Raw genomic sequence first — 22,047 nt, forward strand, 5'->3', positions numbered from 1 at the left:
ATCAATTGAACCAGGCCATACAACTTGTTTCAATTCGTTGTCAGAGCGGAGATAAACAAAAAAAAAAAAGGCCACTGACACGGAGACCGTCCGAAAAAGAGAAGAACAAAAAAAAAAGAAACTACGACCTCGTCGCAGAAAATTAATTTACACGGTAACGGAAAAATTGTTACACGCGGGGACTTCGCGTACCCCGTCGTACGTATTAGCTATGCGAGGTGAATTTTATACGCGACGCGGATAAAAATTTTCACCCCGCGAATATTCAGAGTTCGCGGAGAGAGCTTCGTCGATAGGGGGGAATGGGAAGGAGCGCCGATATTCGATTCTTTATTCGCCGCGATAAAGTAGAAATATTAAATGCGATAAAACTGTCGAAATTTTATTTGACAAAAGGCAAGAAAGAAAGGAATGAAAAGTCGGCGGATTTCCTGACCAGCTCTATACCCCGTACACCGCGGTAGCCCCCAACGGCGTGAATTTTTTTAGCCATGAAAATAATAAGCTGGCACCGCGGATTATATATTTGATAAAAAGTTTCGCGGTTCTCCGTAAGTCTAGACTGCCAGGCTATCCCCCTCGGACCTTGAAGTTATTTTTTCCTTTTTTTTTTTTTTCGATTTCTAACGGTGAATTTTTTTCCCCCATCGCGATCAGTCGGTTGTTCGTAGGCCAAGTTTGACTCGATTTCTTTTTGCGCGTACCGATCCGACCGGAGTATTTTACATTTCAGATGGTCGCTCGATAGGTTGTTCGCTTGCGAATCGTCCGTTCACTCTCTCTCGCGCGCGCGGTCCCTCTATTGTTTTTCTCTAAGTTATGGCAGCGGTCCACGATTCCTTACATCAGAGACGGGATAAGAATGGCGATGACGTAACCGAGCGACTACCGACTACTCCCCGGACTCTCGAGAACCCAGACGCCCTGGCGTCCAAACACGACCAGTTTTTACACCACGGCTCACCCACCACCGAACCGTTCGTACGTTCGTATACATATAGATATAGATACGTATATCGTCGTCGAACGGTGCGGTACCGCACGATCACGAATTGTAAGCTAAGTTCTCCCGATCTCCTCTCATCTCACAATCAGCCATGTTTTGCGTGGGGGGAGACCACCATCGGGGACACGATCGTTGCAAAGTCCTACCAATTCGGTCGCCTTCAAACCTCCAATCAATCCCCCTTACTCTGTACCAACCGTCCATTTTACGCTTGTTAGAGGTGCGCAACTTCGTCTCTCCGTCGGAGATTTACTTGGTTGAAAATTTTCGAAAATTTCCGAGATTCCTCGTCACTTCTAGATCGGCAAATTGCAGAGTTATCAATGGTTCGCGATAGCCCGACATTCGCCGAGAACGGACGTGTTTCGATCGGAAGTGGGTTTTCATCGACTCTCCGAGACCGTTAAATGAGGGCATTTCTACGGACGTTGAGTGATTAATATTTTATCGTTGCAATATAAAGTCGAGACGCTGCAGCTGTTACTTCGATGCGCGGAATTATGGCGAACGTTAAGTACACACAACTATATAGGTAAATTCACCGGTTGACCTGCGGATCCCGCAGAGCTGCGAGTGGAAAGTCGCAGTTTGTACGTTACACGTACACCTATGTAGGATTGAAAATTTACAATTGCACTTCGAAACTCGATAATGCACCGCGGGATTATGGTAATGGGTATTTTATAAAATATTGGACTCCGTTACGGGTCCCCCCCCCCCTCCCCCATGTACGAGTACCCGTAGTATTCTCACAACGTGGCTTTTAATGCAACGCGAAACGCAAGATTCCCGCGCTCGGTGAAAAAAAAAAAAATAAGCGAAATAAAAAGAATAACGGAACGCCCACGTTTCATAACAATCTTATAAATCGTGGCATCGAAAAGTTTGGATAAAGTAATCCACCGGAATCTTCCTTCCCTCTCCTCGTAACGTGCCCGTGCATTTTTAAGCTCGGCGAATTTCAATGAAACATCCTTCCGAATTACGCTGAAATTATTATCGGCGACAAAAAAATTTTTTCGAGAAGTGTTAGCAATTATCGGAATATGCTAAAATTTTTATCGATCGATGGGTCATCTTTATTCCGTTCTTGTTTTCGCCAATTCTTCATTTATTCAAATATGACCGCGTCCGAGGTGCGCAGTGGGTCGCCGGAGATCCCGCTTACGGAGATCGGACGAAAGGAAGGTTGTGAGAAAAAATTCGCGACAAAAAAAAAAGAACAGCAAAAAAAAAAAAAAGGAGACAATAAATAACCGGATCTTTATCCGCCCTGAGCCAATCGTGTCGTTTTATTTGCCGAGCGTGCAGCATCCACTTTGCGAGATGAGGGTTGTACAGGTAGGTGTGTCCCGGCCGTGTAATCCACCTTTGGTATAAAGTTGATGGGATCGCATAATTGAACGCTTTACATTGAACAACAAAGTTGCATGCAAAATGGAATCTGTCGGGACGAACACGAGGGTACCGGCGAGGAAGTGAATCTGCGGGAGTTCACGGTTGAGGTTGATGTATGGGGTAAACGTTTACTCGCGTAATTTATCGTAATTAACCAACACACGGACGTTCCCGAGGGACTTCGGACGCATGGCGCACCCATACGTACGTACGTACACCTCTGTGCATGCACCGCTATTACACCTCGAGGTGATCACCGTAGGGCATTCGACGCGATCAAAGACCGTATAATTAGCTGAATATCCTCCGACGATGCTGCCGCTGCCGCCGTTGCCGCCGTTGCCGCTCTCCTCTCAACGCTTATAATTTCTCCTATCGTGGCCTCGCGATTTTTACTCATTTCGTAGTAATTTATTTTCCTATTCAATCAATCAATCTTGGCTAATTCACTTTATTATTCGCTTGTTGTCACCGCGTCGATATCGCCGCCCCGGTGCCTCTTCGGTGCGACGATTCAACCGCGACGACGACGACGACGACGACGACGACGACGACGACGACGCCTGGCTAGATGCATATTTATGGGTATAATTAGAGGCGCGCTGCACCGAAGAGACCACCGGGCCATTTAATGAAATTTGTCAGAGTGAATACCTGCCACAGTTTACGGTGCCGACAGCAGGTGCAGCCACCAGACCGCTGCCAGCTTCCTTACTCGCTAAGTTCGCTTGATATTATGGTATTTTCTCCCTCGCCGTGTTCGCCCTTTATGTGCAGCAAAACGAAACGGCTGCTGACGTCGTTATATTGGGGAAAATATTTTAAGGTCATCCCCCTCCGTCTCGCATATAGGGTTGCGAATATTCAAGGTTTTGTTAACCGCCAATTTTACCTTGGAATCGTCCGAATTAATAAATAAACTCGACGAGGCGAAAAATTATTCTTACGGAGGTATCGACGCGCGCGGCCACGTTTGCCTGCACATTTCAAAACGGTTTTCTCAATTTTCCACGCCGATATTTTTGCGCCACCGATCACCACTCGCTCACCGAAGGTATCCGGGTCTCGATGTGATGCAGGGTGTTCTATTTTCAGGATTTTCACGGCTGAGTGGTTGTTAAAAAAATCGAGCGGTGTATTTCGAGTGTTTCGCGGAAAGATCGGTCGTCGTCGGAAAATATGGAACATCTATATACCTGTACCGATCCATTCAAAATGGCGCGATCTTTCAACGGTCGTACGTTACACGTATAGACGGGGTGTTTGAAAATTAATGAAATGTTGACTCTAGTCCCAAAACTCGACTCCGCTTAACTTGTGCGAAAAGTTCGCTAGTAAAACCAACTGTATACGAACGTCAACGACGATCATCTCTCTGGACTCTGGCCAACCGGAAACTGCGGTCACCTTGCTTGTTCTACCGTCAGGTTGCCGGGGGGAGAGCGCGTTTCGCGAGTTCAAGACTGGAACCCTGGGAACTCGGCGAATTCCTGTTACGTGTTTCGCGGCCACACCGCGAATTGAATTAATTGTCAATTATCGGGAAAATCCGCGGCTATCCTCGCATAGAGCAGCGGCGGCAGCGACGACGACAACGCAGGTAGCGGCGGCACCTGTGTCGCGGGCAGGGGCTGGTCTTTGGCTCATCGTCAGCTAGTCAGGAAGATAGTCGACCGCGACTATAATTGAACGGAATTGACCAAATGACGCCGGTACGTCTGCCGACGGATTCCTTGGCTATAGGCCATCTCCCGTGCGATCGTCACCGCGCGTCGGCTTCTCCTCGACACGCCCGCCTGACCGCGCTAACGAGACGCGGTGAGGTTCGTTAAAAAATTATCGCAATTATTATCATCGTCCCTATATTCTTTAATATTATTACCCGGCCGTTAATTCGGCCCCGCTGATTGTGAGTCGGCGGGCCGCTCGATTCGAGGCCCCGTAATCAATTTTCCTCCGTTATACCGTGGAAATCCGAAAATCTCATTAAATCAGGTGGTGTCCTTTATACCTATAGAGTTCCGACGAAATTTCCCTCCGACACCGAGGCGTTCCGCCTCTCGTCTATACGGAGTTCAACTTTACGGGTGAATAACTAAAGAGCTAAAAACTAAATGAAGAAGGTAGCTTATACAGGCGGCAGAAGTCAAACAAAAACAAGCGAGAAGGAAGAAAGGAGAGGGAAAAAACAAAAAAAAAGGGAAGGGAAGGAATGAAAATTAGAAAAAGTCTTACTTCACGAGAGAAGGAACAGTGGGTATCATTTATCATTCGCTTTTAAAAGCAGCGAGCGCCAGCGCGATCTTCGAGTGTCGCATAATAAATTCCGCTCGGCGCAAGCAGTGTTGATCAAGTGACAACGTCGAGAGTCGCGAGCGGTGGAGACGAAGAAGAAGAAGCAGCTGAACGAAAAAAAAAAAAGAAAAAAAAAAAATGGGGGACGTGGGAGGGGAGTGACGTCGAAGGATGTCGGAGTTTATCTTCTTGTATATTATTACTGCACAAGACGCATCTATACGTGGCGTATAATGGGTGGAGTGCAGAGACGAATGGAGCGATGCCATTCGCTTCTGAAAACCACCAGAACCGCAGCCAGATGGTCTTGAGCTTAAACATCCTGAATTGTTTGAATCCGTTTGGTGCGAAAGATCGAGCCGAGGGTACTGCAGAAGCAGCGCGCCAGCAGACGCGGATCGTTGTTTATTTTCCGACTCTAGATTGGTCGGGTCATGATTTTACCGTTGATAGATCGACCGATGCAACGCGCAGCTGTGTAATCAACGGCCCTCTTCCGAATTACCGAAACCGGAATTTTTTTTGCGATAGGAACGAAGAAGCGAATCGCCGAACGTTCGGCACTACAATAACCCGTGACTCCTACGGAGTAGCCGGACCACCCGAGACAAGGTGTTCCGAAATTAGCCGGGACCACCGTGAAAAACATTCGTACACCGCATCCCGAAAACCAGATGCACGGGCACAAGGGTCCGCACTCTTCCTTAAAACCTTTTTCGGGATCCAGTTCTGCATCCGCTGGCCGCTGCAACAGTTTCACCTCGTTGTTGTTGTTTCTCTTCTTATTTCGGAGTTGTTAAACGTCAGAAACGACCCTTACGTAACTCTTCGTGCATTAGCCTCGGCTTGGAAAGAAGCCACGAACAGCTGAAGAGAAAATTACGCCTGCCCAGTGACGCGAACACACTCACCTTAAAGCACATCTGCCGCTAGCTCCGACTTTTCCATCTCTTTCTCCCTCTATCGCCGTTTCATCGTGGCCTAGAACTTGCGAAAACGGACCAATAACGTGCCGCTCGAAACACTCGGAGAAACAAACTCGATACGAATTAGTAAGTTACTCACGTTCTCCTTCGACGCCGTGGTACACCTAATCCCCCTGTAATCAATTTGAAAAACAGATACGTCATCCTAGGATTTTCGGGGCATCTGTCGGTTGCGGATCCCCGGCGTGTGCGCGTGTTTACGTTACCCCGAATCGATGGGTGGGATACCCGGTCAATGGCGTCCCCGGTGTTCGCTCTCTTCAGTCATTCACCCGGGGCCGGTTTAAAGGGCCCGATGTGCCTGACCCTTCCGCGAGGGTCAGCGGACCCGGAATATCGGAGTTAAAGCCTCAACAGCTGTTTATTCTTTTATCTCGCCGGTCGAAGGGCACGGCGTCGGGGTGAATACTTGGAAAGGATATCGAGTTTCCGACTCTCTTTGTACATCCGGGGCACCGGTGCCACCGGGACTATCGCAAATACCAGCTTTATGCGACACGGTAGGCTGGCTATGCCAGCGACTCCTCGCAACCGCACATCAATTTCACTCCAGGAATTCGACACCTTTTACAAGGGAATTCCAAAGCCTCGTGCGCCAAACTACTCCTGCGGGGTAGGTACGGTCCGCCGCGGCTCTTATTACCCACGGAATTGTGACCCTGAAATTCAAATGACGATCGCGACGACGATCGACCAGGGGTGCAGGGTATTTACCGATCGTCGTCGACCGGCTTTAACGGATCGAAAGGGAACAATTTCGACCCGCGAAGTCTTTTTAACTCACGGAATTTTTACGCCCCTCGATAAACGTGACGGAGAATTATATTTCACGGAAAAGAAAAGAGGTTGACAAATCATAGTCGAGGGAGTTTTTTTCCCCTTTTTCTTTATGCCGCTCTCAGCTTCTTTTCTTTATTTCTTTCTTTCTTTCTTTCTTACTCTGCACCTGCACGTCGGGACGTAGCAAATCAAGAAGAAGCATGTGCAGCGTATAGTATGCCACCGGAGCTCCTGGTGGAACTACGACGTCTTCAGCTGGCACGTTTAGCTGCAGCAGCATAGGAGAGCGTAGAGCGGGCGCTCTTTTGGTTGGCGTATTAAATTTTCAACGCCGGGGTTTCCCGGGGGGGCGGGCGGCAAAGGGGAAAAGAGAATACGCTTTAAAAGACGATGACTATAAATAAGGTAGCGTTGTAATTCTCCTCGCATCGGGCGCCCGGAGATTCATAGTTCTCTCTACGCTCGTTGTCCGGCGTATCGCAACGCGGTATTGTACGTACCACTCTATACCCCACGACCCGCTGACCCCCGTGCCCCGTGAATTCAACGGGCAGAGGCAAAGGTCGCCGAGCAATTTTCCAACCTCGACTCGAACTGTCCAGGTAAACGCCCCGCTGCCAGTCGACGATATTAAATAATGAGAAAAAAAAGTTCCGAAAAACATATTCCACCGCCCACCGATGTCAAGAACCCGGTCCGACGAGGGTTCGCGATATACGTCCCACCCACTCCAACTTTTATACCTCTGCTCCGTTACGCGTTATAATTCATGGAATTTTCGATCATCCCTCGCAGGATTGAGAGAAAAAAAAACAGAAAAAATAAAAAAACAGAAAAAAGAAAAACGGAAAGAACAAGAACGTTGTTCGTTTAATTGAGTCGAATACCCCTACGGTCTTACGGGTCGGCCGAAAAATAAATCCCCCGTGGCTATGAAAATACCCTATTATGAGTTCTAGGCACGGATTCTTCGCGTGCAGCTTTCGGGTACCGACTGCACCATAAAAATCCCCAAAGTTTTGCCAATAATCTGAAGAAAGATAAGACGGAATAGAAAGAACCCGGGTCGTCTGCGAGTCGGCGACAGCGACGGTGGCGCGTCGTATATATATATATATTTTTTTTTTATCTTTTTTTTCTCTCTTCAGCTACGAGCGCAGATAGAGTTTTAAAAACCGTCTGCAAAACGCGTCGCCGTTGTCTTTTACCGACGAAAACTTCTTTTTTTTTTCGAAGGCGTTGTTTTTTAATTGACGTACTCGAGATTTAACGGCGCGAATGTAAGGGGGAGAAAAAAACAGTTTCTTTCATAGCTCGAAAAGTCTGAAAGACTTGAACCGAGAGTCGACCTAGTCAATTATTTTTTGTTCTTCGGTTTGACGATGGCGTATTCTAAAGACGGTTTGTTTGTTAAATTACTCCATTTTAGGTCTGGACGTATTTTACTTTTTCTCCCGTATAAAAGTCACGAGGATGAGGACCTCGAAATTGTTCCGCGAGGATCAATAATCTCGACCTCTTCTAACCACACTTCAATTTTTCTGTTACAGGGTTCTGGCACATCTTCAAAACGCCCCGGTGCTATCGTAAGTAGCTGCAATCTACAATTTTTACCATTCGATTTTATATTTTTATACACATCTCTACCGAACGATTCTCGTCCGAGTGTTTCTCTCCCCGTTCGACACTAGAGAGAAAAAACAACGAAGACGCGAGAAGAAGGAGAATCCATAAAATTCTCCGTTTATTGTCCGCTGCACAGAGTTTTGGAAATTAATTTAAAAAAAAAAAAACTAGCGACTCCCCCATACCCGAGGAAAACGTCATAAGCTCCGTTACTATTTTCGTACACCCATAAACGCTTCTTCGTTCTGGGAATTTTTAGTCTCCGGCAGCCGCCCGACGTTTAACGGTTAGTTACACATTTTTTTCGTGCACATACGTTTCCGAAAAAAAGAATAAAAAAATAACAAAATAACGAAACAAAGAAAAAAGAAAAATTGCGTAGATATCCAACTACAGTGCAGTAAAATTAGGAAAACTAAGCCGGTCCTGCGGGGATGTCGAAAATGGCGCTCGTCGTGGTTCCGCGGTGCTGCTATAAAGTTTATGTTGTTTTACGTTTTTTTTTTTTTTTTCTTTCCCCTCCCTTTATACTCGTTTGCGTTCGTTACAGAATTCGGTTAGCTGTAGCAAGCGGACCAAGTAGACGTTTTTCTGGCTCTAGCTGGCTGCTGCAGTTTGGAATTATATTATAGTCGTAACTATAGACGACTTAGTTAGGTACTTATGTGATCCCGGTCCGGGGGTTTCTCTAGCACCACCGTCACTTTCTACTTACTCGTAAAGTTTCGGACCCGAAACGACCCAAACGCCCACGCCGGATGCACAGGTTTTACTATACGTATATAACGGTATATATATATATATATATAAATGTATATAGGAAGTCTAGCGTAGAGAGGGACTTTAGAAAATCGTAAATCTCATTTAACTCTTCGTTATGGAAATCGTGAATACACCCTTAACCTTATATCTGAAAATTCGAAATAAGCTGGAACCGTGCTATGGTAGTTTTTGTGCAAACGCTACGTACGGGAAAGGCCATTAACTCGCCGCGACATTAGCCCAAATGAAAGAAAGAAAGAAGAAAAAAAAAAAAGAAAGAAATAAAGAATCTCCTTCGAATATTAAAGCAGTCATTGAATAATTGATTGTAACGATCACGCTGTGTCATCACCGGCGCGTATTATTTCCTGCGAAATAAACGTCGTTTGCGTTTTAATCTGAATAATAAACCACACGCATGTATAATGTGGGTAAATATATGTAACAACGATAAGGATAACAATGATGAAAACAAAAAGAGGAAAAAAGAAGAAAAATAACTCACCGCAGTACATGTTATTATACCATCGTCGTCCGGATGCGCGAACAGAGATATAGGCGGGATAAAGTTTTAGTTATACATAAACGGATATAGGTATGTATATAGTAGAACGCATATTATATTTATGGAACCGGCAACTGACTCAAGGGAGTTATAGGAGCGCTGGCCCTCGCTCCGAACTGAGTGGAAATTGTGTCGCCGGTTTGTCTAATATTTTTGTGGCTAGTTTCCAACGTAGACTACATATATGTATATCCGTACAACCTTAGTTAATAAACCTTACGCGACACCCGTGGAAAATGTAGAAAAAGTAAAAGCTTACGTCCGACGCCGCGTAAAGGGAGTTGGAGTATCACCTGCTATTATGCGAATGACGTGAGTATACAAACGAAACTCGTAACTTGGGGTAATTTCGAATTTTATGTTACCGGTGAGAAAGGAAAAAAAAAAAAAAAAGTGGCAGAATCCCATGAGCTTTTTTTCCGTCATTTTTTGGTACTTATCCTTCGTGTTCCGCGATCGATCTCTGTTTGGTACCTATACCGTGTACACTGGTCGAAAAACATGTTGTACATAGGTATGGGTACGTGTGTACGGACGTTTGATTAATTCACTCAAGTTTTATAATAAATTAGACCTGATTCGCACATGTACGTATGTTATACACGTAGGATATAGACGGATATGTACATGAAAAAACGAAAAAAAAAAAAGAGGAAAAATCCGACGCTGAATTTACTGGGATTTAACTCCGCTGGTCCTGCTGAACTCTGTACGTTTCCTTAAAATGATTTAAGGAATAAAGTACGAAAGTTTAACCTGAACTAAACTTTCGACTTGAATTCACTACTGAGTTATGTCGCGGAACAGAACGATCTTACAGCTTTCTCTCTCTCTCTCTCTTTTTATCTCTCCTTGTGTACTCTTATACCTAGAGCGTTTTACTAGTTTTTGATTCTCATTTTTACTACCGCGCCTTTAGTTTTCTTTTTTCATTTCATCCAACTTTGGGATCGCTTCGAACAATCGTTGCGTAATTTAGTCGAGGTTCGAGTACAAGAAAATTATTATTATCCACAAACCGAAGAAGAAGTAAGAAATTAAATTTTTGATATCTAAATTAATTGAACTATATAAGCCGAAAAAACGTGACCGTCTATTTTTCTTCTTCGTTTTTTTTTTTTCTTTACTAATTTGTGTAATCTCTCGGTCTAACGATAGGAATAAGTCCGCCCCGGTCTTTTTTACGGTAGATTGAAGAAAAAAAGAAAGAAATTCTGCATTTCTCTTTTATAATCCCTGTCCCTTATTAATAATTCGCCTTGGGAAGCACCCGCGTCCCTAGGGACACCTTGGTTTAGTTATTCCATCGCATTATACCCCTGAATTTCTTTCATTCCTCTTATTACGCCAACGAGAACGGTGAAATTATTCGGTTTTCAGCAAAACTTCGTTACAACGGAGAGTACAGAAATTGTAAATTTACAACGGAACGGGCAATTTTTTTTTTTTTTTTCTTTTTGCTCGCTTTTTTCATTTCCAAATTTTTTTCGTCGCTTTTACCGCGACCGACGCGGGAAACGAGAGCTTAGTCACATACCATACCCGACCGCGAGTACACCGTAAGGAGACCACCAAATTTCAAAGCCCGAAATTATGGCTCTCCCGCAGCAACAAACAGCCACAAAACGTACCTGAGCCTTACGAGCCTGGGATTAAATTGAAACAATAATTCATCCATGGAAGACTCACCTTCCGGAAGTTGGTAAGAAAAAAAAAAAAAAAAAAAAAATGAAGAATGAAACCGGAAACAACCCCTATGAATTTATTTTCTCTGCTCGTACATAAATGTAGATAAAATGGCAGGACTTGTGCGATTGCTTGTTTTTAAAAAATATTTTTTTCATCTTCGTTCGGCGGGTGTTTGAAAAGCGTAGGAATAAAAAAGAAAGAGGATAAAAGGGCAGAATTGATGATACCAGAACGAACCGAAGCTTGCCAAGTATGTAACGAGGAATTTAATTAAGAATTTAAGTGTAGTATTTTTATAATGAAAAAAATGTTACGGTAACGGGAAAAGCGGTAGCAGTCAGAAGTCTATAGGGGGGGGATAACAATGAGAAGAGAGGATATTTATTTGACAGAAAACGTTAACGGTGATCTCTGTAGCCCACGAATGGTACAATATGTACACAATATTATAACAGATATTCTCCCTCTGACGACTACGGGGAGAGGAGGTACGGGGGGCCGACGAGTAGGTATTCGGAGGGCTATTATTTATTTCCTTTTCTTTCTCATTTTCATTTTCATTCCCCATTTTCTATCCCTTTTCTCGCGCGGCAGACCGTCCCGTGTATTTCCCATCTTCTTCTCTCCGGATTTTTTTTTTCTTCTGAGCGCCACTAAAAAAAAAAAAAAAAGGATAAAGAGAAGGGCAAGAATTAGAAGAAGAAACCAAACTCGGTCGTACCTATATAACCGTCCGGCATTGCTGCGTGGGTCCCTAGGATTCTATACGACAAAGGAAATGCCACCGTCGAAACGCGATACACCATCATTTCCCGTGACAAACGCCACGGAAGTCGAGCCCACCACAGCTACCGCCGCCGTTGCCACTGCTTTATTGGCCCTGTTATTAAAAGGAAGGAAAGGTAGGCAGGCAAAAGTCAGCTAGTCACTCTGCATTTCGGTAATAAAAGGAAATGAGAAAGTGAAAAGGGAAAATGGTTACGGGCGAAAAGGGCCGTTGTAGAAATTAGCGAATGTAAGGAAAACAGAAGTAAAAGAGGTCTGAAAGATTTTTTTTTAGACCGACACTTCCTTCCTCGCCTAGAATACATACCAGCTTAACTGTTCTCGTCACATTTGTTTCTCTTCGTTCCTTAGTCATTAGAATAAATCCTAATTTTACCAGGCTTTTTTTTAGGATTGAAATACGTCGAAGGACTGCGAAAAAAATGTTGATTTTTGTCCCAAAAATCGCTAAAATCCAAAAAGGTACCCCTTGGAATTTTGTCGATTTTGGGTCAAAAAAAAATATTTTATTTTATACGCTATTCTTGTGTATTTTGGTCTCAGGAATCCGAATTCATAAGTTATATTGATCTATCTGTGAAATTGATCAAGTTATCGCCATTTTTGTGCTTTTTGGAGCATAAAAATGGAGATATCTCGAAGGGAAAAATTCGTAGCTCAATTTGACCGACGAATTCGTGTTCCTGAGGTCAAAATACGTAAGAAAAGTGCCCTACGATCAATTTTGAAAAATAAAAATTTTTGGCCAAAATTTGAGATTTTTCCAAGGGGTACCCCTTACGATTTTTTCAAATTTTGACCAAAAATTTTTATTTTTTAAAATCGATCGTAGGGCACTTTTCTTACGTATTTTGACCTCAGGAACACGAATTCGTCGGTCAAATTGAGCTACGAATTTTTCCCTTCGAGATATCTCCATTTTTATGGTAAAAAATGCGAAAAAATGGGGATAACTCGGTCATTTTTGCAGATAGATCAATTTTTCTTTTGGATTCAGATTCCTGAGCTCAAATTGCATTAAGATAGACTAAAAAATCAATTTTTTATTTTTGACCCCAAAAAGCTGAAAATTGGCGATAACTCGGTCAATTTTAGAAATAGGCGATTTTTTCTTTCAGATTCGGATTCCTGAGATCAAAATACGTAAGAAAAGTATATTAAACCTGATTAAAAAGATGATTTGTTTTTCGCCCCCTTGGATCTTTTTCGATTTTGGGGTCAAGAATCGATATTTTTTTTAATTGGGTTTTCTATGCTATTCTAATGTATTTTGATCTCAGGAATCCGAATCCGCAAGTTAAATCGATTCATCTATAAAATTAAATGAGTTATCGCCAATTTTTCACGTTTTGGAGCAGAAAAATTTAGATATCTCGATGGAAAAAATTCGTAGCTTAATTTAGTCAACCGTTTCATGTCCCTGAAGTCAAAATACATACGAAAAGTGTCATGCAATCGATTTAAAAAATAATTCGATTTCGGGGTGTAAAATCAAAATTTTCCTTTCGCAGTATCTCGATACGCCCTTATGTGCTTTGCTCGTCAGGATAATCGAATTGATTGTTTTTTTCGAGGCAAGATATCATTTTCTCTCGGAACTTCCCTCCGTTCGTTACCGTGTTTTATCATCTTATACCTCTAATCTTTTACGACACAATTCAGACTTTTACTGTACATTATGTATATACACGCGTATACCTTAGGTGTTATACATATAATGTGTATAATACCTAAACCCGGCCGCGGGTAGGTAATTCGGTTTGATGAAACGGTAGCAGCTATATACTACAATACCTTTGTGCTTCTCAATTAAACTGCGAAATTGCCCGAGCATGCTTCTCTTTCCCTACCACCCTCCTTTGCCATCCATCCTCTGGGTTCTGACCTCCTCATTACATCCGCGTTGATTACCAAATTATTAGACGCTGACTTATTGGTCATCGTACCCTATCCTCGAAGCCCTTGAATTACAGGGGCTTTTTAACCCTCCGATTTCCCCTCTTGAAAATTCCATTTCCCGATAATAACGATCTACGGTATGCTAGCCATCGTTTTTTTTTTGTTGTCTTTATTCTGTTTTCTCCAATAGTATAGATGGAAAATCCAGCAACAATTTAAAAAAAAATTAACGATACGGAATCTAGAATAGATCGAATATTTTTTCTTTCTCGGATACTTACCGTCCCGTAATCGTCAATTTGATTCGATGGGAAAAAATAATAAGCAATCGTTAGCCACGAAAATCGACTATTACTCAAATTATCGGATGACACGTACCGTGAACCTATTACACACCCTGAATTCACGCGGAATTCCGTATGCGAAAACTCATTAGGGGTACGATTGTCACCGTAAGATTTCTCTTCCGATTTTCCCTTTCCTCTCATTTTCTCTCTCTCTCTCTCTCTCTCCGATTTCCGATGTACCGTATCGGATGCGGAGGGAAAAAAGAGGAACGGGGGTGAGGGGCACCCGCGTAGCAACAGTTGTTACAAAGAGGTCACGCTTCGGCAAACACGTTTCCGCCCTTCGCCCAACGTCCTTGCCTCGTCAAGTCAGCCTCCCGCGGGGGTTCATCATCTGCTCCGAACGAAGAGCCCTTATAGGTGCACATATAGGATATGGATTTTCCTACTCTCTTTTTTATATATCCTCCTCATTTCCCTTTTTCTTCGACGTTCCATTTCGCTTCTCTCCCTTCTCTTATTCCCATTCCTCTTTACATTCTTCATTTTATCATCCGATGTACGTTTTCTTCCTCAGCATTTTTTTTTTTTTCGTTTTCCATCTCTCTTCGTCTTTTGCCGAAAATTTCTTGATCATTCTCCGCGAAATTCAGTCCTCGTCAGAATACCGGAGGTTCGAAAACTCGGAATCTGACTCGCGAGAGGAAAAAAACCAGATGTGAATGAAATTGCAAAACTTTTTTTTTTTACCGCCAAAATCGTTCTCTCTTTCTTTTTCTTTCATACTCTTGGCAGACACGACCTTAAGCCGTTAGACACGCGATGTGATCACGCATGTATCTTGTACATTACCCATATGTAGTTGGGAAGAGGAGGATGTAATCACCTTTTCTGACCCATTAGCCGATTTGTCGCGTTGACGACAACTTCGGCTTGTTTTTTCGTTACTTTTCCGTTTCTTTTTTTTTTTCGTCAATTTCTTCTTCTGCTTCCTTGCCCGAAACAGCGATGGAAGTTGGCAGAGGATGTCTGGATGACCGAACGTTAGAAACTCGAAGCGTAAAAATGAACGGGATGAGACAACTCGATTCAACAACTACGTACGTCTCTCACGGTCGGTTTTTATACCACGCATCCACGATACGATTTACAGGAACAATTTACCGTCCCGACGAATACGCGTGTCATTAATAATCGTTATTTTTACCGACAATATAGAATTACTATATCATCAGCTAAAGTGTACATAAATTTCGGATGTGCAGTATTTAAAAAAAAATTTTCCCCGCAAAGTGAAACGATGCAGGATACATCGTTTCGCTCTTTTGATTTATTTATTTATTTTTTTCCTCTATTCTTTCTCTCTTAATTTCTCATCTTCGCCGCACTCCGTACCTACGTTACGTGGGTCTCATCCCCGCGACGCTACTGTACGAAGTGGTAGTTTTTTCGTTTCATTCTTTCCTTCTGTTTTCACTCCTCTTTTTTCGCCATACCGTCTCGGTAAGTCATTCGGATCGCGCGATACTCACGTTGAGAGAATGAAATAGAGAAAAAAAAAAAACAGAAAGAAATAAATAACGAAAGACAGAGAAATCTGAATTATTTAAAGAACATTCCTTATACGCCCACGTCAGGTTTATACACAGTTGATGTACGACTTGACGCCACTCAATTTTTCAGCTATACTTGCGCCTTTCTCTTTCCGTTTTTCTTCCCCCTCCGCTCACCAGTTCTTCCTTTTTTCTATTTTGACGGTTCTTTTTTTTTTTTTCTTGTTCCATTTGTTACGTTTTTTTTATTGCGTATTTAAACATCGTTCTTACACTGTGCAGAGAGTCTGGAATTTTGAAGTTTAACATTTTTTTTTTGTTTTCTTTCTTCTCTTCACGTAGTATTTGTACTGCATCCGTTCACGCGGATGGATAACATTGAAAAATCGTACGATTATAAATTTATTTATTCGTACGTATATTTTAAAGTTCAAAAGAAATTTCTCGCCGAAATATTTGTGCAATTGCCAAGAGATCAGACACTCCTTCGAACCTCTACGGTTCTCTTTGATTATCGCGAACTCCTATCGTCATTGTATCGTCAGAAGTGAAACATCGATCGAACGAATCTCTCTGTGATCAAATGATACGAGGTTCGATTGGTTTTTTTTTTTAATTCTCGCCGACTTTCCTGTAATCGTGGAGATTGCGTTTGAAAAGCAGACGATAAAATAAAAATCACCATACTTGTGGAAATATTTAAAAAATCTGTTTCTTCAAAATCAATATGCTGATCGGTGAATTATCGTCCGCGTAAACGCGAAATCATTTCGGATAAAAAATAGGCCCATCTCGAGTCACGAAATCGAAACTTCGATTGTTTTCTCTAGAAACGGAGTGGCGGAATCTAATCGAAGTTTCCCTCAAGTTCATCGTAAGAAAACGTAAGAGCCGGGTTAGGTTGGGCGTATAAATACAATATCGTATACGTTATGGAAATTAATGCGGTTCTTCGAGAGCGCCGGGTCCACCGGGAGAGGATTCAGTCGAGTAAGTCCCCTTCGGTACATGGGTTTGTGGGCACGTGTATACGTATACATATCTACGTGTACGCATGTACCGCGTGTGCTAGGTGGACTCGTACATGATATCCGCGTGGGCAGGGGGCAGGGGGTGTATCGGGTTACAGGGCAATGTTGAAATTAGCATTTAAGACGTGACAGCTGTCACCCGCGAAACAGCTCAAACTGAAATTCAACCGAATACGATGATGAGCATTACAATACAGCTGTAAATTATTTCAATGGAAAGATTGCGTGACGCGTAGATTCCCTGAATTCGACCCCTCCTTTCATTGACCCAGTAATCTATGAATTAGTCGCTCAATAATTGACCACGTGTATATGTTTCAAAAACCTTGGTGCGTACGTTACGTTTATTTATTATATCCGATAACCGTACGGGTTTAAATAAATACCCATAATTATGCAGTTCTTGTATTCCGAAATCAAAATCAAAAGTTACCCCAAGGCGGATGAAAGTTAACGTCGAAGGAATTACACGCGGCGTATGAGTGAATTTTTTTTTTTTTTTTTTTCATTTCATTTCGAAAAATCATACCTGGCCTCCAACGCGGGACGAATGAAGAATAAATTAAACGAAGCGGAATAAAAGCACGCATTTCTGCCGAACAGCTGGTTCCGTGTCTTTGAAAACGGTAAAGCCTTGGGTTAGAAAACGAATTCTTCGATATTTCCCGTCCGTGACGGTTTTTTTTTTTTTTTTTTTTGTTTCACGCCATTTTTTAGAATTAAATTCGATACACCGTCGTATCTATAGGTATATGTATCTATGTACATTCCGCAGATCTAAGTAGGTCAAATGCTAATATTACATTTACTATAAGTATCTAGCTCTGCAAGACCTTTTTTTTCTCGAAACGGAACCAATAGATCATTACATTAATACAACATACAGCGACTTCAAAAAACTTATTCGTGTTTTTTTTTTTTTTTTTTTCTTTCTTTCTAATCATAACCGCTGTTTAGTCGTTTTTTTTCTCATGCAGAATTACGGCGTCGATTCATTTGATTGATACTTACGATCAGAATTAATTAATGCTTCTTCTCTCGTGCGCGCAAATGCCCCTCCGGGTGAAGTGAAGAAAAAGAAATAAAAAGTTGTTGATTTTTTTTTTTCTCGAATCATTTCTATTTTTTTTTTTTATTTTTTCTTATTTTTGTTTCGTATACGAGGATAATTTTAAATACTTGTGTATACCTATCAAATTCATTATCTGATCGGAAATTTATTTTCAAGCAGAGAAATTATATATTAGAAAATCAGCGATATACCTTTCGAGGAATTTATATTATTAACATTCTTTCATCAATCAGTTTGAAAAGAGTTCGAAAGAAAGATGAAAATAAAATAAAAAAACAATTAATGATAATGGTAATAATAATGTGGAAAAAATGAAAGAATCTGGAAAAAGAGCAACGGCTACTTTATATATTATACCTATACTACATAACCATGGTTGGGCACGAAGTACAGTAAAACCCTCGTAATTATTACGTAAATTCCTTCGCATAAATTCTTAGGGAAGTTCTCAGAGGCATATACTTTATACCTGTGTATACCTATACCTCGTGCTTTTGCGGGATTTGCTGCTTTTTCGCGCTCGCACGCCGCAGCTTTTTCACGTGTTTCTTCGGAAATGTATGTACACATAGATACCGAAACGAATATTGCGTCGATGCAGATATTTATATATAATACACATTTTCCGTAGTCGTCGTTGCGGTTACTTCGTGATTATTATACGTACCGTCATTACGTATTATGAATAATATACGAAATCGATCGCGCGTACATACATTTATAATTCATGCAAAATTCGTATACGAATATACCTACCTACCTACCTACCTACCTACCTACCTACCTACCTACCTACCTACCTGTCGAAAATTATTCGACTCGAACAGGAATCGAACGTTACGTATACATACGTGTATACGAATTACGATATCCGTACAACATGAAATAAACATGATGGCGGCGAATCGGAAGCATTGAATAATTTCAACTAATTAAGAGTCGAAATTATATATCCTATACCCGTGTTACGTCTCGTCGATAAATTTGTCATCGATGATATTATATGTACGCCGGTGATTAATGAAATTTTTCTAATGTCGCGATAAAACACGCTATACGGTTAATTGATTTTCACCTCGAAAACGCTCGGGGGAAAACGGAATCGGCATTGGAATGCCTACTTCCGTCGGAGTCGCGGGGCGTACGGAGGAAATTGGCCGCGGGGCAAAAAATGAGAAGATGGTAACGAAAGTATCGTAACTCATCTGGGAAGCTGGGCGTAAAATAACGACGATATCGTGTCCGATTGTACTTTTACGAACGGACGGCGACGGTCTGCGAATTAGCGAAAATTTCAGCTGCAGGTAGCCGCATCGTATAGTTATTCGTACGGCGTGTACGTGCGTGGCAACGATGATGCTGCTAAAATTGTACGCGTAGGTGTGGTGTACCCGGGGTGGATATCTATATATTATAGGAAAGCGGGTGATAATTAAGGGTAATTTATAACGGCGATTTCACGTCGACGTGTCAAGTGAGTTATGCGTTTCGCTATAGCTACCTGCGCTCTGTACCTACTCCGCGAGCGTACGTACACGTGTGGTATTGTAACATCCCCGTATACCATTATCATCTAACCGTACCAGAATTGCACGGGCAATTATTATACGAGCTTATATATAGCATTATTGTATTGCCGTTGTATAGAAATTAGCTACAGCGCTGCACCGCATCCAACAACAATCTATAAGAATCCTCGCTCGGTACCGTCTACGTACACGCACGCACCTGGTATAGGTATACCTACCTCGTAATTTACGGGTGCCACGAACCGCCGCTATTCGCAACATTTTTTCGTCTTTCGCGTTTTCTTACTTCGGTTGAACGAAAAATGGAACCTCGATAATTATTTCTTTAGAGTGGGAGTACGTTGAAACTTTCAAAATTTTCGAATGAATTTTCGAGTCAAAAATTGAAATTAAAAAACAGGTGTCATGAATTCGATTCATTTTTCTTCGGACGTTTCAGTTCTTTCGACCAGTCGTCGACGTCTATAGCGTGTTGTATTATACCCCAGTGTGCAGTACGGAGAATTATGCAGGTGTGCAGTTATAATACATGGTATACATACGTGTACACGGTGTGCAATTTGCTAATATCTGGGTCGAGTGCGAACGGGAATAGCTTTAGAGCACGTGATATACACGATTAGTATAGTTTATTATCATGTAGTCCATAACTATACTTTTACGTCTATAGGTGCACGAAAGCGTGTGCAAAATGACTTTAGTTAAATTGTACCACTGTCAAAAGTTATGTAGGTATTATTTACATGCGATACGCACGGAATTCATCAAACATACTAATACCCGTAATCGTTAAAAATCAGTCGACGACGCGCTTGAATATTCGAAGCTTGTACCTCAGTGGACCGGAGATTTTTATCCCTCTTTTTTTTTTTTTTTTTTTTGTTTTTGCTTACTTTTCAATAATTATCAGGGTAATCGGGTGTGTGTTTATTTGTGCGAGTTGTTTGATTTGCCGTTCCGTGATTTTATTGAGGCTGGGCGGTGTTACGGCTTTAGATGTGGATCAGTAGAACGTACCGTACAAGCTTTTCGGCGTTGAGCCAAAAATTTCGGGTTTCCCGAACGTGCAGATGCGTAACCTCCGCTTTTAGTGTCAACTGCATATCGTATTCGATGCGGCACAATGCAACTGTATCGTGTACACAGTACCTACGTACACGTAGATACGAAATAAACTGTCTCTCGGATGGTAGAAAAATTTAATCAAATTTCATCCCCTTACCAGCGCAGTTAGTGTGCCGCGCTATACGGTACACACCTATGCATAAAGTCGACGGTTTCTATCGCGTCTACCCTCGGAGCCTGAACTATGTAAATATAAGATAGAAACAACAAACCCATCGTCGTGTGTCGTGTAGTAAAAACAGCGGAAAGCTCATCGTCTTCGTCTTTCATTTCGTTCCATATTATTCCTTCTTGACGACGCGAAGCTTTTATCCATAGAGTGCAGTTCGCGTCTTGCGAAAGCAAACACCGAGCTCCCGCGCGCATATACGTATTGTATACCTATATCTACACACGTTTTATATCCGTAGAAATTCACCCTCCCGAAATTGCTATAGTTTAATTAAGCCTCGACGTACGACCGTACGACGTTACGCGCTTTTGCTGCTCGTTCGATAGTTTTTTTTTCTTGTCTCCGACTTTTTTTTTTTCTCTTAGAAATTTTAACTGATTCCGCGTTTATATTTGGGGGAAAATTTGATGAATCGGGTACAAAATAATTGCAAGCTTCATCTGGTCGCGTTTGATAGATTTTAAGTAAAGTTCATTCCACGGGATACGTTTTTTTCTCTTTTTTTGCGTTCGTTGTTACTTCGCAACTTGGCGATTCGTATCGTTCACGCCCGTTTCTATTACCTCAGGTGTACGAGATGCGAACCGGACTGAGATGCAACAAAAATTGCGAGTATAATAAAAAAAAAAAAATGATTACGAAAAGAAAAAATAACGGAGACCGGATTATTACGGGTTGTTGGCTCGTTCGTAATAATAGGTATAATACACACGGAGATGATACCTTGTATCCACCAATGCAATACCTGCGAATCGCTAAAAAAAAAAAAACGAGCAACCAAAAAATCATTCCGTCATCTTTCTCCTCTCCGTCAATGCCGCATATTTTAAAGTCTGACCGAATAGCCTCGAGTTTCTCAAAATGCGGGCAAAAACGTGATACCGTTTTAATAATCGAGAAAGTACAGGAAAAAAATTGCAAAAAAAACGTAGAAAAAGTAAGGATTTTCCTGCACAGGTATATCCGGATATTGAAATAAATGAAAACGCACGTAGCGACGCGTGATCGTCGCCTGTAAAATAGATGTGCATGCACTTGTGCATATAATAATTGCCTGACGGATGTTTTTTAAATAATAAGCGTACGTGTATATAGCTATATATTTTTTATTCAGAACGCCGGCGTGTTTTTCAAAGATTTTCTCTTTCTTTTTTTTTTGTTCCACCTTTCTATTTTTCTTTCGTATTTTTTCAATAAACAAAGAACGCTTCGCACGATCTCGATGTGCGATCGCGAATGGACGTTAGCCGATCCTACGAACAACAGAGGGAAGAAGAGGAAAAGATTCGATTTTTCGTTGACTCGTAACACGAATGTTAAATTTATCGGTTTTTGTTTTGTTTTTTCTTTTATTCAATTTATCGGGTCGGGCGAGTCCTTTTTCTTTCGGTTGTCTTTAAAGATTTTCTTACGCACGACCCGCGTTATGTCGACGCTGTAATAAATGGCAAATAATTCGACTTGGATATGTACGGCAACGCGTCTC

The 22,047-nt window shown here is 42.0% G+C and overlaps 1 protein-coding gene across 11 annotated transcripts in view; it reads left to right on the plus strand.

The window, feature by feature from the left end:
* Nucleotides 1-22,047, plus strand: part of LOC105684176 (growth factor receptor-bound protein 14-like) — a 174,866-nt gene that overhangs the window by 78,326 nt on the left and 74,493 nt on the right. For all 11 annotated transcript variants that reach the window (XR_007276745.1, XM_025746568.2, XM_025746571.2 and 8 more), the window contains one exon: nt 8,016-8,051. Coding sequence is in view for 10 of the 11 variants with exons in the window: in XM_025746568.2 (XP_025602353.2) it covers nt 8,016-8,051 (36 nt within the window). In the remaining variant the exon portion in view is untranslated. The remainder of the gene's footprint in view (nt 1-8,015; nt 8,052-22,047) is intronic.

This window comes from Athalia rosae, chromosome 1, assembly GCF_917208135.1.
Source record: "Athalia rosae chromosome 1, iyAthRosa1.1, whole genome shotgun sequence".
NCBI classification, from domain to species: Eukaryota; Metazoa; Arthropoda; class Insecta; order Hymenoptera; family Athaliidae; genus Athalia; species Athalia rosae.